Below are 18197 nucleotides of genomic sequence, written 5' to 3' on the forward strand. Positions count from 1 at the left end.
GACTCTATATCGAGAATTTTCGGAAAAGAGGTCCATAATTATCCTCTATCTAAGTTAAAACTCAAAGGGAGAAGAAAAAAATCGATTCGTTATTGGTTGTTTGAATTAAAAAAACACGGTCGATTTTATTATCCAATACGAGTTATCGAGAGTGATTGTAATTGATAATTTCACTCATATTTAAATAGCAATCAATTCCTGATTGGTTAGTTTGAATTTAAATTAAAAATAAAATAAAATAAAAATGGTCGAATTCATTTTCCAATACAAATTATCCAAATTGATTGTTATTGATAGCTTTACAAATGTTTAAATAATGATCGACTGATGCTTCAACTCGGTTTTAATTCATTTAAATCGATCTTAAAAATACATCAAAGACCATATCCATAGAAGAGAATGCTGGCAAAAGTGCAGAATCATGTTTGCCAATGTGTCCACAGAGAGAAAATAAAACCCTGGCACAATGCCATTTGCTTCAATAAAAGGATTGACGACTTCTAGGAAAGGATAGATTATCCCATTTTTCTTTTCCTTTTTTTTTAAATTTTATACAAAAAATTAACAAATTTCTACATTTTCTAGATATTAAGATGAGTTTTCCTGCTCAAAATCCGTTCTCTTCTCTTAACAAATTCGTGTATTATCACTGGATAAACTATAAAAATTGAATATTTAACACGATTTTTCTACATACAAAATAATGTTTTACATGCAAATCTACACGTTTTAAATTATCTAAATGCCATTTTAATAGAAAAATGCTGAATAATTGATGATGATTTATATCTAAAACGCCTCATTTTAACGCAAAATTAGCAATTTTGCTATCGTTACCCCCGCATAGATTAATTAAATATAGAAGAGCAATGTGTTAAATAAATAACTAACCAGGAGCGTGTTGCAATCAGCATCCCACATTCCGATAAAAATAGCCTTGAAGTGTATATATTTTAATAGCAGAGCAGCAGGTTTCATTGCTAAGTTTTGCATCTATTACGTGTAAACATGGTTAAACATCTTATCTACGCTAATTTTTAACAATAGAAATAAGCAAAGCGTTCTCTATACAAAACATTCACGAACAGGGGAAAAAACAATTGCTCTTTTGAATAAACATCAATTTGGAACATTGCCTGTTCTCTAAAGTAATTTTTTCCTTTTTGTTTCTTAAGTAAACAACCAGAATCTTGAAGCTTTCAGTAGCTTTATCCCTTAAATATTGATCCAGTTGTGTGTGGAGGGTAGAAAACGTTCATTAATTAAACGGTAGCTAGTAGTGTTGTATGAGTATTTTCTCCCTCATTTATCTTTACGTGGTACTTTAACGTGTGCTACTTGTAACAAAAATCGCCATCTAGTATATCTGGAAAATTACGCTCCTAACTCATAAAAATTTCAAAAATAATAGAAGAGAAGGTCACGAATTACAAGTTCATCTTTCAAGGATAGGAGTTTTATTTTTCTTCTAAAACTGCCAAAATTCTTTACAATAAACCCCGTGTTTTCGTCTAAGGAAACTACTTTCTTCCGGTCGTAAAGCAGAAGGGGGCCTCATTTTTCTATTTTTGGAGGGTGGAAACCGCCACGTGATCATTTAAACCTTTCATAAATTGAGTTTTATCGAAAATTTCTCATTTGTTTATAAATTTCTGGGATAGGAAACAAATAGAAAGTTCTTGTAAACAGGCTTGCTTGTATACTCCTTTATTGTTGTGGGTCGTAAGCCTACGTAATTTGGCAATATCAATACTTTGACCCTCTGTTGATATGGAGAGATTATGGAATACGACCTTGGTCCTTCTACGCAGTTTAACACTATTGAAGGACATAATAATTCTAAATAAATTAATGAACTGCGTGAGTCCGTTTGTTTAATCGTTGAACGATTTATTAATTAATTCGATCGCCACAAAACCTAATCTTCGTGACGTTTAACCTCTAATGTTCTTTTTTTTCACTGCTATAATGGCCAATATTCAATTATAAATTAGTCGTTTATAGGACTTCTCACTGTTTATCAAAGAACGTTTAATCATTGTGACTTCTCTAATAACCATTCGAAAGTATTGGAAAAAAACCAAAAATAGAACAAAGATATAATAGAGTTTACTGAAATATTTTCGAACAAACAAACATACAGGCTATAAACATCAGTGGAGAAGATCCAAAAATATCAGTTATATTCATTCTCACGTCAGGTGAATGACCCGAATGTTTCCAAAAATCATTACGTGAAGCTAAACAGCAATAATGCCACTTTACTTTCGGTCCATTTTCATCAATTAAACCGAATCTGTATTAAAAATTCATTAATTAACCCAATTATAATTAATTTAATTTAAATTATTTCCTGGTTCTTCCCTCCTACACGCGATGATGATAAGAAAAAGACCCCCTTGTAACATTAGCATTTACGAAAAGGAAGAAAAAGTGAAGTTTTTCTTCTAAATTTAGAGATATTTTTGCCTCCTCGACATAGAAATTAAGTATGAAAATGGGTTTAAACTCACCTCCAGCACGTCCACATGTCAGTCCATTATATATATATATATTCGAAAGGAAAAGTAGAAATGGCAATTTTCTAAACGGAAGTTGCTATCGATGATAGGTTTCATACGTCATTTCCTTTTTCTGAAATCAGGATGTATGCCATAACAGTTCCTTTTAAGGACGTTAAAGGTCATTATGTGTGTTTTTTTCCCTTTACCGATTCTTGCGTTGTAGAAACAATGAATTAATTTCAAAAAAATCTCCAAATTTTCTTTTTAAAAATTGAAGTTCAAGTGATTTTTACGAATCTTTACATTGGCTTTTTGATAAAAACTTAAAAAATCGCGCTTCAATGATGTTTTGAATACCTTTCATAGATTTTTCATAAGAATTAAAAAAAAATACTGAAGCATAAAAGAGATTTTGGAGCTCCTTCGTAATTTTTTTCCATCAAAATTCAAAATATCAAAGCTTAAATAATCTTTCAAGCTTCTCAGATATAAAAATTCAAAAAAGTTACAGCATAAATGAATTTTGGAGCTCCGTTTATGGATTTTTCAATACATTCTCAAAAACCTAAAGCCATAAATTGTTTTTTTTAATTCCTTCCATAGATTTTCATATAAAAATTCAAGCTTTAAATGGATTTTTAATCTCCATTTATACATTTTTTGATAAAAAATCCAAAAAATTAAAACTTAAATAACTTTCTCCTAATATTTTTCCAGATTTTTAACAATATTTTAATTGATTTTTCCATTTAAAAACTAACTTAATCATACAAAAAATCTAACAACGATTTAATAAGAAAATTTTTTTTCATTTTAAAAATTAAATTAAAAAAATCAAAATATGTAAACTTAAATTTAGCTTTTTAATTATAAAATTTAATGGTTTTGGTTATAGATTTGCTTATATTTTATTTCAATTTTTTTACATATATCTTTATTAATTCTTTTCGATTTGTGACGTCATTTATGAGTAACTTAACGGAAATTTATGACTCGTGACGTAATTTATGAGTCTATATCCATTTCTTTATCAATTTTACGAGTTCGAAGACGTCATTTTTATCGATCCAGCGTCATTTATAAAGTTTTCTTAAACAAGAATTATGCCATTTTAAACATTTTTTAAAAATTTCTATAGAATTATAATTTTCAATTCGGAAAAAATGCTAAATTTAGAAAAATTTACGTTAAAAACTTTTATTTAAATACAAACTTAACTTTGGCTGACATTTGCGTGACGTTTAATTAAGACAGAAACAAGAAAATAAGAAAAACAATTAAAACAAATCCTGAGAATTCCCTAATCAATTTCTGAAAAATATCTCAAAGTTTAGGGAAAATATTTTTAAAATAAATTATCTCAAAGTTGAAAACATACATTGAAAATTCTCCGAAAAATATGTATTAATAATCCCTGATATTTAGAATAGATTCATAAAAACTATTATTAAACTCAAAAATGATTACAAAATATATTGAAAAATCTCTAAATTAAGTAGGAATCTTAATATTAAGTTTTGAAAAGAAAAAATGCTTGAATTTCAAAAAATCGTCATTTCCGTAATTAAGTTCAGAAAAAAATAATTTAACGTTCAGGGAAAATTCCGAAAAATTTCTTAATTTAACAAAAATCCTGAATTACAGGAAAATATCCCGAAAATTCCCTAAACTAAATTGCGATAATACTGTAAAAATCCCTAACATTTTGTAAAAAATAAATTGAAGGAAAATATTTTAAAATCCTTCCAATTAAATTCCGATTATCATCCTGAACTTCGAGAAAATATATTTAAAAAAAACCCAAAAATTCCTACAACTTCAAGGATATTTTCGTAACATTTTCACGAATTTTCAGAATATACCGAAGAAAAACGTGCTGAAAATATTCTAAAAATTTCCAATGTTTCAGTTTATTTTCTTAATATATCCCGAAAAATGCAATAATATTCAGAAAATATTCCGAAAACACCCTAAAAATTTCCAATGTTTCAGTTTATTTTCTTAATATATCCCGAAAAATGCAATAATATTCAGAAAATATTCCGAAAACACCCTAAAAATTCCCCATTTTTAAGGATATTTTCGGATTATTTTTCCAGACAGCACAGAATATTTTTCGTTTATTTTTCGAGTTGTTTATGGTTTGTTTTCGTCTAAAAATCGATGTCGAAATCTCCAACGAAGAAGAAATCCAACAGTTAAAGGGAGGGGTAAAAGTGATGTCAATAGGGATTAAGGAGAAGTAAGAGCAGAAAATCGATGAATCTCTTCTAATCTCACATTCTTTATTAATGAAGAATTCGAAGGAGATTCTAACAAACACGTAATTTATCGAGTAAACAACTCTTTTCTAGTGTGTGTTTGTTGATGAAAAAATTCCCCAATGATTCTTTTCCAAAAATAATTTGTTTTTTTTCAGAGCTTAGATTCCGTCTGTGGTCATTTATTAAACATAAACAAACTCTGATTAAATACATTTACTCGATAGATATTCTAAGAATTAACTGGACTCACTCATCTCATCTTCTAGACGAGACCATTACGTCACGGAACTGAACAGATGGTAAGAATTTAGCACACGTGACTCGAGAGGAAGAAGAACTCTCAGAGAACATCTTTACAGTTACACTGCTTAATTATCTTAGGAAACAATGAATAAATAACGTGAAAAAATATCATAAATTTTAAATTTCGTAGCTTTTTTTAATATTAAATTTGAGTGAAAAAAAAAATTGTTTATTCTTTCAATATTGTTATTCACACTTTCAATAGAGCGCTATCCCCTAAACATATTCCTTATCAATTGATATTTTAAACAGTGTATAAGGTTGAAAAATATTATTATTAATAATTTCAAATGTTTATTTTATTTAAAAAAGATTAATTATCTTTAAAAGACCTCGAAATTGCGTAAATTTTCTGATTAAACAAGCTGGTGACACGCAGAATAACGCGTTTGAGAAGTGTGTTAGAGAGGTCCTCCCGGAATCGGGTGTAAAGGTTCGACCCTCGATAATTCTATTTTTAGATCTAGCCTTTCTTCAATACAATAAGGATTTTTAAGTTTTTGTGTAGAATTAAAGTATAAAAGAACAGAAACAACAATAGAAATTAAAGTTATTACGAGAGACTAATTAAGTTAATTTAAATTCATCAAAATGGAAGCGATGCACATGTTCGTGATTGATTCGCTCCTGAGCTACTTGTACACCAAAATGACGCACTGTTCTGAGTCATGATGGAGTAATTCATCATCCCCGATTTCATAGACACAATGACTACAATGACAAGTGGGACAGAAAATTGAAATTTGGTACGTTTCCATCGTTTCAACCTCTTAAAATCCCTTCTCTTCATTATCTTCTCTTATCTCGCTCCACTTTACTTCGATAGAAGTACTCGTGCAAGAGCATCTTTCGAGTACACACCATCTTCGTAGACATAAATTCGGTAGTGGAGCTAGTATAAAATCATAAAACACGCGAGGAGGTAAAAAGAAACACGCTACAACGCTTTATACAAAAAATAAATTGTTTTTTGAATCGAAAATTGCCTTTTTTTCTTTTTAAATTTTATTTATACGAATTTACGCAACGTATACAGCACGTAGGCGTTACGGCAGTGTAGTGTTAATGTTAGTGGTTAGAGGTTATTAGAAAAAACACGACAACTAAGGCTGACGAAACCTAATCTTTCAGCATCTCTACTTATAGCTGCGCTGCACAAGCAACTCCTTTGTCACGGACCAATCTTCTGACGTCACGGAGTAGCACACACTTTTTAAAATCCGAGTTAAGACCTAGAACTCGATCGAAAACATTCGCGTTAACAAATAAAAATGAATTATGTTTGACGTAATTCGTGTATCATATCTGACGTCACGCGTAAGGTTACCCGATCGATGTCTGGATGTTTATCAAGTTTTAAACACAGCACTTTGTAGTAAACATACGTCTCATTTTCTATACGTAACCTCAATTAGGGTAGTTTAATAGGGTTACAGTGGGTTAGGGATGAAGGAAGGAGGAACGGTTAAGTATAGTCTTATAATTGTAAAGATAGGAAAATTGATAATAGTTGGGAAGCTTAGAATTCGGCGGCAACCCCAGCATCCCTACATCATCCAAAATGGCGACTTACCTCCGAAAAGGAAGAGCCGCAGCATCCAGTTTAGGTTTCCTCTTGGGTGGACTCACACTCCGCGAATTCCTAGTCCGCGGGAAGGTAGCCATGGATGAGGTGGAGAGGGTGTTGATACCGATAACGTTCTACATCTCGTTAAAGATGTGACGAGGGGGTGTCTAGAGACCGCATCGTCACCCAACGGAGAACGTAACCCGCCCGCTTCTGATCGCCTAATGCTAGTGTGTGGTGAATCGAGACGATCCTCCCGTCTAGCGCGCATGCTCGCTATTCCACACACGCACTCACACACACACCATGCCTTTGTCCATTTAAATTTGGCTTCTTTGTCGTTCCGCTCCCCTACTCGTTACGTTACAAAAATGCACCCTTCTACCGTTTTGTGTGAAAGTCTATACTTTTATTAGCATATTTTTGAGTTGTTTAGATACTTTTGCACCATTTAATTCTTAACTAAAGCAACTTTCACCCTTCGGAGGGCCTCTAATATACTCTTCTTTCGAGCGTATCCACCAAGCTACCCACGTGCTGCTGCTGTTTTTAAAGAACCTCCCCACTTAACTGCGATGCGTTCGTGACAACAATGACGAATTTCTCGAATGGAATCATATAATTTTCACTTGTTAAACTGTAATTTTTATTGTCGAGAAATTAATTATTTCCTAATTTATGAATGAGGTCGTGGAGTCGAAGGGATGCTGTTGCACAATTGTTAGTTACACAATAAGCTCTGCTCATCCTTTATTCGCTATATTAATGTGGGATATAAATTAGAACTTAGAGATATTTAGCGCCTTAAAAGAGCAATAAAAGAGCCTTTTTTAATATGTTAAATTTAATAAATTAATTTTTTCTATAAATAATATCAGTTTTTGAATGATAAAGTATAGTTTCTTATAAAAGGCACACATGACACATCTCGTTAGTTTATAAGAACATGTCTCTTAATGGGGACACTAATTGCTTCAGAAGACGAATTTACAACTTCGAATTATAATTTAGTGCATTCAGGTGTGTAAATTGCACTCCAATTTTGGCCAATTTCCAAGATTTCGAGAAAATTACGAAGACTTTTTACTTATAAAAATGAAAGAAAATTGGCAAAAATGGTCGATTTAAAGGAAGGAATTGCGATTTTTTCGATCAATTTAGCGATTTACAACAAAAGTTTATATATTTATTGATTTACGAAACACTCGTGAATCAATAAATATATAAATTTTTGTTGTGAATCGCTAAACTTATCGAAAAAAATCTGTTAAATTGCGGTTAAAACCTCGATATGTCTATAACCATTTATCCTAATGTTTAAGGATTTTTGTCTTATTCCTTATATCGAAACATCACTTTAATTGAGTTATATAAAGTGTAAGTAGAAACCTGATTGTAATTAATTAACAATGAAAGCATTGTTATGTACCTGAAATGATACTGATTCATTCCCAGCACACGCGGATGAACCCAATAAAAATGCTTTGAAGAAGTCCTTGAGGTTTGTTTGGCCCTTCTTTTCTGCATATCTGCGATTCCTTTACTGTATCCTTGATAAATGAATCGATCCTTCGACGGTGTTTTAAACAATATAAATGAGTTGAGAAGTAAAAGAGTCAATTTAGGATAGGCTCTAAATAAAATTCCGAATGGACTTTCTCACTAAAGGTGACAAGCGGTCTGCTTGTTCTGTTGATTCTGTCTAGACGTGATGGAGTACTTTGGATGCGACACCGGTATGCTATAGAGTTTTTATAAATAAAGTCATCTCTTGTCCCCTTCTTTTGTTGTGGAGTTCACAAAAGAGATCGAGTTTTACTATATTCGCCCTACTAAATTTGCGACATTTTAAAAACACTATTAATTAACCAGTAGCTCGCGAACTCTTAAAATTCGAACGTATAACGGCACATTGAAGGAGCCTATAAAAATATTAATTTCGAAAAATGTTGCTTTGAAATAAATTACATGATCAAGAAATCTAAAACGTATTTCGGATGCTTTTTTAAATATTAATTTCCTACTGTAAAATTACAAGAAAATGAGTGGATATGTAAAGTTATCAAAGAATTAATTTCTTTGGATCAGTATCATAGTTAAATAAAGAAATTAGGGTTTAATTTATGCAAATTTTAGGTTGACTACCTTATTTTATAAATAAATAAATCTTAAGCTCGTAAAATTCTTAGTTTTAGGAAAAGAAAACGATAAATCAACAGAAATTTATATTATTATAAGACGCTGGAAGCTTAAGAGCGGCTCATCTATAGTATAAGATCTGGAAGCTCAAGAGCAATTTATCCGCAAGGTCTTAAACTAGCTCAAGAGCATCTGTGAGATCCTGAACTATAATTAGCAACGATAAATATTTAAAATCTTTCAAATAGGAACTGGAACTCACCACTTATTCACTTTGCATGTATTTTCTAAATATTCCTTACGTAAATGATCAGCAATAGAGATGACTCTTCTGATCATGGATGCAAAATGGAGGGTACTCCGACGGTTCTTCGTCTTTGACCTGATTCTCTAGTCAATTAGGTCAACGTTCCCTATTTGTGGTTCTAATTTGGATTCATTCCCACTTTCTCTTTTCAAAAACTTTCTGGACACAACCAATTTCGATGCCAGAACGAATCTTCTCCTTAAAATTAAACATAAATCAAACTCTCCGAACAGTTTACTTTTATGCATCATATTCACTTATTTTTATTCAAATTTTTTGATAGATTTTATTATTAATGATTAATTAATGTAATTAATATAATGTATTTAATTATTTCAGTGTATTTGCTTTAAAAAATACATGTTAAGGTAAAGTGAAAATGCGTGAAATTTTGCTTGGAGTCCTCAGACATAAATAGAAAACCTTGATACACTCAAGTGAAGTGAGTGAACACAATATAAAACACCTTGCCAACTTGTGTTTAAACTTACTAAATGGCTATTTTTTTTACTCTCTTCTTTTAAAATTTATTAGTTTTATTATATAACACACACACACCTGAATAAATGTAAACTTTTCTTAATTCTGTTCTGTTTAATACAGTTTTAAATAATGCAAAAGTAAGTATTCATTATTTATAAAATTCTTCAAATTAAAGTATTAGAAATTTAACTATATATAAAATTAGTGTATAAGTAAACATCATGTGTTCGTTTTAAGCCTATAGTATACTTTTTTAATTGTAAATTTCCAAATAAAGTACATATTTGATGATAATTTGAATAACCAAAAGATTCTTACTTTAAATAGATATGTCTTATTCTATTAAACTTCACCCAGAAACCTTTTTGTTCAGAATAAACTAACTCAAACCCAGTTACTTAATACTGGTGCAGATGATTCTTTCCTTATGTTTAGTCGTAACAAATTGATTTATCTTTTGATCATGAACCAATTACCCAGAATGATTTGTCACATAAGAAGCCAAAAATTCATAGTTAGTGAAGATTTGTCTAAAAACTAGAAACTGCCAGAGCACTCATAAAACTTTTCTTTTCATCTGTGATCAATATTGTTATTTAATCTTGTTAATTTATATATAAATATATGTATTTATAATCATCTTTGATTTTGATTAAAATTTATTTAATTCCTTTTTAGATTTAATAGTTATTAATTTCAGATAAACAGAGAAACAGCTAATTGGTAGAGGTAACAGTTAGTCTTTGATGAACACATCAGTTCTTATCACAACACTAAAGTAGTGAGGTTCAGGACTGTGCTTCAGTTAGAGAAGAGACAGAGTTGATAGGTACCATGCTGTGGATGAGAATGTCTTATCCCACAATCTGAAGAGTCTAGCTGGCCTGAAATTCAGATCAAAAAGAGGGATTGTGACAGACATCCAACTATAAAATGAAACCAAATTAGGATAAAGCAGCAAATCCACAGAAATTGGTATTGCTAATATTGAAGGTGGAGGAAGAGAGGAGGACAAGTACAGAAAACAGGCAGTAAAGAAGAGATCAAGGAAAAGACAGAGATTGAGATGGAGTAATAAAAAAAGAAATAAAATAATCTCATGTTATTTCTTGAATTGGCATGTGAAGATGTACGAGAAAAAAAAAGAGATGCAACAACTCACCAATATAGTCAATCCAAAAATTTTGGGATAAGATGGAAGGGGAGGAGGAGGAAGACAGAGTTCTTAATAAAAATTTTAAAGGATTAAAATCTTATTAAACACGACTTTTAATACAAATTGTGAACTTTTTATATAATTTTATCATTAAAAAAATATAAAAAATAAGTGTATAAATTCCTTAATTACAACAACAAACTCACTCTTGTATTTATGGAATAAAAATATACTGGTAGCTCAAAGACAAATTTAAGATAAATTTTTTAATGAACTCTGCAATTTCTAAATAGAATTCTTTAATTTTATTATTCAAATAAAGAAAAGTACACAGTTACGAGACAAATATTTTTGTTGACGTAACCGGAGACTATTTAAAATGCGACTGTGCAGCTGTTCGAAAATCCGAATTTACAATAATACAAACTCCAATATATATTTATTTACAGAGTTAGAAACACAAGATGTTATTGGTAGTATAATTCCAAATTCATGCCATCATGAATTTCATCTGAAACTGTGTTAAGGTTAATGTTCTTATAATGATAAAATAATTTATAATTAAATAAGAGTACTAATAAAGATAAATTGTGATAACGATGATGACTGTAATGAAAAAAATATACTTAAAAGTCCTATAAACAGAAATATGTTATGTACTGATGCCTTAATATGATAATTTGAGTTGTTCTTAGCATTTTCATGAAAACTTAATAAATTAGCAGATATATTGATAAATGATATAAATTTACAAGGGTCTATAGATAAAAAAATTGATAAAACTGTATCAGAATATTTCCAAATTTATGAAAATACTAGAAAGTAAATCAGTAGTATATAATTACAGGTATACCTCGCCTTACGTCGGTAATTGGTTCCAGGAGAACGACGTAAGTCAAAAAACGACGTAAGTCGAATTTACTTGTCTCCGAATCTACTTATCAATAGGCTAAACAATAAATTACCATTCCCGGTTCTGTATTTTATTTATTAATGCAGTATTAATAATATATGGTTAATAAGGATCTATTTTAAGCTTACAAACAAATAAATTTTAGTTTTTAATATAGTACCAAAAAAAAGTAATCTAAATTTACGAATGCATGTACTGTAAATACAGTACATACTTGTATATATTTTAATATGCTTTTATGTGCTTTAAACGTTCTTCTAGTGATATTACGACTTCAATATTTGTGGCGGACAGACGTAAAGTCGAATAAAATGACTTAAACTTGATTTTTATTTTTCCATATACTTTTTTGACAAACGACGTATAATCGGGAACGACGTNTGCCAAAACTTGGTTGGAGACGTGTGCGTGATTCCTTATGAATATAAATTTAATGAGCATTGCTATCTATACAGTATTCTTATGTTCTTATGTAGTATTATTTATGTATTAGATATACTGCATAGATAATGATACACATTAAATTTATATTAGTTATATTTGTTGAAATATTAAGATTTTATTTTATATATACATATGCACAGTTATTTATTGTTTACATTCTGTTAATTTTGTTATAGTATGTAAAAAACAACTTCTCTCAGAATCACTGGGAAGGCTAATTATCAGACAAGACCTTATTACAGTAGACCCCCCTATAACATGGGTTCATATAACATGGATTCGTATAACACGGCAAAAAACTGTGATCATGTTCATATAACACACTAAGAGAGACTCGTATAACATGGTAAAAGAATGAGACTGATTGTCATGTCACAACAGGATTGGTCGAATCTGGACCAATAGTGGATGAGCAGCCAAACTACTTGCTGTCATCCAGCGCCATGCATATATACAGAGAGTTTAGGCGGGAAAGTTAAGTTTACTATCGTCTGTACAGTATATAAATTAGGTACTGTAACTCTAATACTGAAATTTTATAATTTTTACGTTATCTAAAATTTTGTCTTTAGTCATCAAAATAACTTATCAGGAAACGCGTCCGCCATTTGATGAGCCGCTCCGCAACAAAAACAAGCTTAAGCAATGGCGTCTTTGAACAGTGCGCACTCGGTAAGTATTCCTACAATTTTTTGTTTATAGCATAGTTTATATGGAATATTCCCAAAAAATTATATGTATTTGGAAATGTTCAAGTCAAATTAGTCTAGAATTGATTAATTTTATGGAAGAAAACCTTTCAAACAGCCATAGCCCCTAAACTGCACAAGTGCTGGGCTGTGATTGCCTCATGTATTTAAGTGACTCATACAACACGGAATTCATATAATACGGAACATATCTACCATGTTATACGGGTCTACTGTATATCCCAGTAATGATAAAAATTAAATAAAACTAACGTTTTCGACCATATTCATGGTCTTCCTCAGGCTTTTGACCAGTACAATTCGAATATGGAATGTGTCAAACATTATGTTTAAATTATCTTAAAATTCTGAAAAATTTAAACTAGAAGATAATTTTTTAGCCGAATGTGCTACTATAGTAATAAAAATATCTTTATATCACAACAAATAAATAATAAGATGTACTTAATGGTGTGGAATAAGCATCTAATGTTGCTCTTGTTTTTTCTCATAGCAAATTATTAAAAATGTCACGTTAAGTTGAGCACCTTTGCAACCCAGAAGCTTTAGAAATTTGCAAAGCCAGACTGGCCAGCAACTGTATTAACATAAAGGATGCTGCTAATGTTTCTTATGTATGGAGGTGGTTCTGTGAGAAAAAAGCCACAATAATACTAGTTAAAAGAGACTTTGCCTCAAGAGCAGAAGAAACAACAAGATTTGAGCTAGGAACTAGCTCAGTGATTTTCTTAGCAAGAGCCTTTTCTAAAAAATAGGATGAATGGGAACATTTGTTCACCAAAGGATGAAGGATCCAAGCAGATTTGTGTATCTTTACTTCAAAAAACAATCTGGGAAACACTATGTTGCCAGGGGTCCAGATAATGCTGATATTACTCCTGGCATAGTGATAATCTTCTTTACTTTTCTCAAAACCGCTGGAGTTGGATCTTATGTTAGCAAAACCAATCCCAACTGTAGTAGGAAGTCATTAGCCCTACACAGGAAATCATTATTTTTGCACCGCACAAACCTTTTGTCTTTGTTAAAGACAAAAGTCTAAGATTTAAATTGTTCAAGTAATTTGTCACCAACTTCTTGTCCTTTCTGGATATGGAAACACAGGATATGGAGAATGTTCACTAGAAATGTTTGTAAAAACAAATTGTATACATAATTCTTTCTGTTGACACCCTTTAACCACTGCTATGGTCAGAGGAATTAATTCACAGGTTCTTCCTTGGCTTTGTAATAAACTTTGGGCTACACTAAAGTTTGCAAGGTAGACTCATGCTGAAAGCAGACCAAAATCCTAACTGAAATTCGCAAACTCTGAAGTCAGGGTGTCCAGAGGTGCCAGTCAAAAGAACACTGCACTGCTGGTAAAATTAGGTGCACACATTCCAAATAGGTAACACAGAGAAATATTGTTAAATTAATTGCCCTATTATACAGAAGGTCATAGCAGAAAAGGCAGGTTTCAAAATATTGTATACATTTCATTTTAAAGCTTCTGCTATGCAAAAGTAAATAGAAATTGACAATTTTAACTTAAACTTCAAAGCTAGCAATTTATGGTTGCATCATTTTAAGAATCACTATAATATTGGTAGTCTAAAAATAATACAGCTAATGGTAAAAAATCTATTTTTGGGTATACTCAATCACCAAAATATCTGACATCACACAGCTACACTGTACATTGTTATTATATGAATAGGAATGGTGATATCATTGGCAACATTTTCTTATGATTACAAGAACATGGGGGCTTTGAGCCAAAAGTGCAAGCAGAGATTGACAGTTTCACACCTAACATCACTGTCACTTATAGCATATCAGGCAAAATGAGCAAGTCTTTAAATGAATTGTTTTTGGAAAGACAAATAGTCCCAAATGTAAAGAAGTTTCCTTCTTGTGACAGATTTAGGTGCACACATACACACACACACACAATATGGACTCATATTTCTTTGATCAAGCTGCCAATGCACCATAAATTATTTTAAAAATCATACTAGAAAACTGTACTTCTCTGATGCAGCCTCTTGACATCATCTTTCATCAACAGTTAAAATACTTGCCAGAGAAATCTTTACAGGCCTAAATCCTTCCTCAATGTCAAAGGAGTACACAACAATGATAATTGGAATACACACAAAGGTGTGATCAAGTTGCAATCTCTCTTGCACTTTCAATTAGCTGATGACATTTTCAAACCTACGATTTGATACTCATGGTGTTCTTCTGAGCTTCTGACTGATAGAGAAAAATTCCTAAGTATCAAGGAAGTGTGCTTAATTAATTTAACATTTAGAGAGTCACAGTGTTGAAGGTGATGCTGAAACTGTGATCAAAATAGATTTATGAAAAATGTGATCACTGTCATAAGTGCTTACGAGGTAGCCAGTTAAATAAAACTAAAAATAATATAATAATTAAAACTCTGGCCTTTATATCAAAACTGAACCTAAATTGAAAATAAAATAAAATTAAATGTTTTGAAAATTTCAAATTGTAAATTAAAATTAATTTTTAAATTCACATTATTTGTGTGGCAGTGACTGAATATTTTGCTTTTAATACCATACATATACAGATAAAAATTATTAAAAATAATATAAAAACTAAAACTAATTCTGTATATCTATATTCTGTACATAATCAAGGTTATTATTCAAAAATCAAACTTAAAGAATAGTAGTTATGGAAGCAAATGAATAGTTGTCTATTCAATTCCAAGTCTGAGTCAAGAGTGAAGTCTTTTTCTCTCTCCTTTCCCTAAGCAAAGAGTTTCCTTCCTCTTTATTAACCCTTTCCATGAATTCATGCCAAGTCCAAAGAGGAAGTTAATAGGTGGTCATTTCAAGGAACAAATTTAGACCCCATAGGCAACCTAGTGTGACTTACTTACACACTGTTTCTTTGTAAAGTGTTGGTTTCAGTTTTGGTGGAGATAGAACATTTTGCTTTTAATATATATACAAATGTGTGCACCATTTATGGATCGAAAGCTATTATTATTTCTGCATTGCTTCTCCTTTTCCTGTGTATTTATATCAATGTAATCACTAAAAATAGTTACTATTGAGAATATAATAGATGCTGCTGTCTTGTTTGAGATAATAAATAACATAAGCTCACCTCATGAAACGATTTCTTTGATTTACTGGTTAGACCAAGGATGTCCAACCTGTAGCCTGCACTGTGGCCCACAGCTTACTGCACACTACACATTCTTTAGATACATTTTAATTTATTTTAGTAAAGTATGTCATAAAAATTATTCTCATTTCACTGGATACACTTTGATGTCATAATGATGTAATTGGTTTTAGAAAACTGCTATGCATATGGGGTAGTACATCTCTTTTTTTTTCCTGTATGTATAATCTACTAAGAAAATGTTTTTTTAAAAATTTTTGTAAACTAAATTCGTCATGCCAATTTTTTTAAAACGTATTAATTTTTTATCATTGTGCCACTGCTAGAATATTATTTTTAACTTTTTTGTATTTGGAGAAGGATGAGTAGCCTACAATAAAAGGTCGACCAGAGAGTTATTACTCAGGAGTGAGTGAAAGGACCGAATGAAATTGACTCAATCTTATGTATAGTCTACTAAGAAAATTGTTTAATAAAAATTTTTGTAAAACTAAATTTGTCCTGGCAAGTTTTAAAAATATAGTAGGACATACTGTTGTGAATAATTCTTTTCGTGCATGAAAAACATCAAAACTGCTGAAAGAAATAAATTTAGTGATACCCATTTAACTAACATTCTTAGAATTAAGACTAGTACCATAAAAGCTGATATGATAATATTATAAAAGGAATGCAATGTCAAAAATTGAGTTTATTTATTTTTATTTTCTGGGAGTATAATTTTTTTACTGACAATAATTTATATAATTACAAATGTACTGTACAGGCATTTGTTATTAAAATTTGATATTCACATTTTTAACTTTTCAAAAGCATATCTATATATATAAAACTCAAAGGTGACTGACATAGTGATCTATCAACGCACAGCCCAAACCACTGGACGGATCGGGCTGAAATTTGGCATGCAGGTAGATGTTATGATGTAGGCATCCGCTAAGAAAGGATTTTGATCAATTCTACCCCCAAGGGGATAAAATAGGGGATGAAAGTTTGTATGAAACTTTGTCAATTTTAAACCGATCGGGCTGAGACTTTGCATGCATAAAGCTACTATGACGTAGGCATCCCCTAAGAAAGGATTTTGATAAATTCCACCCCTAAGGGGATAAAATAGGNTATACTATTTTAGATGCGGTTTTTTGTGTTTTTGATTGCGTTTTAATAGGGTACATCAACAGAATATACACTATAAAGGGATTTTTCGATATTCCCCCCGTGGGGGAAAGGACAGGATTAAGGCTTACCGTGAAGAACTTGGCTTCTATTATACTATTTCAGATGCGGTTTTTTGCATTTTTGATTGCGTTTTAATAGGGTACGTCAAGAAAATGTACACTAAGGGATTTTTCGAAAAATCCCCCCCATGGGGGAAGTGTTATACATTTATAATAGATACATTTTGAGCCACAACAATGTGTGGTGGGGTCTGCTAGTTATTCTATAAACCAACAACAGATCAGACCAATATAAGAGTATAATTTTTAATGTATTATGCTGTTATAAATTTTTGAGGATATAAAAAGGTCAAAAAAGGAAAAGAGAAAATAACAATATTAAAAAAAATGCTTATGTTAAAAAGAAACAAAGATTTATTGTAAAAAGGGAAAAAAATAATTGTTGGGTGATAGTATGTAAACTAACATCTCAACCACACTGAAGGAAGAGTGTAGGAATAAAAAAAAAACTAAGGTTAAAATAAATATTTGAGAATTTTTTAAATGAATTCTCATAAAAATGAATTTTACAAATTGTATATAATTGTAAAATTCATTTGTTTCAAGATACTTGATATTTCATTTTTGACAATTTTGGTTGTTTTGAGAAATCCGTGTTTACTTCTCTTTATATTTTATTTTATAATAGAAAAGAATTGTTTAAGTTTTTGGTGTTCACCCCTCATCTCTAACTGCCCATTATGGGTCTAGTCAATGCTCAAGAGTAATATTCACGAAGCAGAAAAAAGTTTTAAAAATTTTGAATTTATTTCTGAAATTTCTGGAAGAAAAATTGATGTTGTGAATGAGACTCAAATCAGCAAATCCTGCATAATGGGCAGACAGAGTACCAGTTGAGTACCAGAACCTTTCTACTCAACTTTTACTTTCAGATATATATTAATTTGTAATTATATAACCATATTGGTTAACTGTCACCATGCTGACTATTCAATGTTTCTGTGCCCTCAATAACTCTCAGCCCTCTGTAGCTTTATCCAAGCATGATATTTTTGATGATAATTGATTAATATTTGATTGGTACT

At 30.8% G+C, this 18197-nt stretch overlaps 1 protein-coding gene across 3 annotated transcripts in view; it reads right to left on the reverse strand.

The window, feature by feature from the left end:
- The window catches only part of LOC111628738, a 38383-nt gene extending 29099 nt beyond the window's left edge, over nucleotides 1-9284 (reverse strand). The window contains exons 1-2 of one of the 3 annotated variants that reach the window (XM_023372581.1): nucleotides 6645-7481; nucleotides 2514-2634 (exon numbers count right to left, since the gene is read on the reverse strand). In XM_023372581.1, the coding sequence (XP_023228349.1) occupies nucleotides 2514-2530 (17 nt within the window). In that variant the 5' untranslated portion in view covers nucleotides 2531-2634; nucleotides 6645-7481. Of the gene's footprint in view, nucleotides 1-2513; nucleotides 2635-6644; nucleotides 7482-9039 lie in introns of those variants that run through there. The other 2 variants (XM_023372580.1, XM_023372579.1) reach the window with 2 other exon arrangements.
- Nucleotides 9285-18197: the final 8913 nt, after the last annotated feature.

Source organism: Centruroides sculpturatus, unplaced genomic scaffold (genome assembly GCF_000671375.1).
Source record: "Centruroides sculpturatus isolate CEXI.00-Female unplaced genomic scaffold, Cexi_2.0 scaffold453, whole genome shotgun sequence".
NCBI lineage: Eukaryota > Metazoa > Arthropoda > Arachnida > Scorpiones > Buthidae > Centruroides > Centruroides sculpturatus.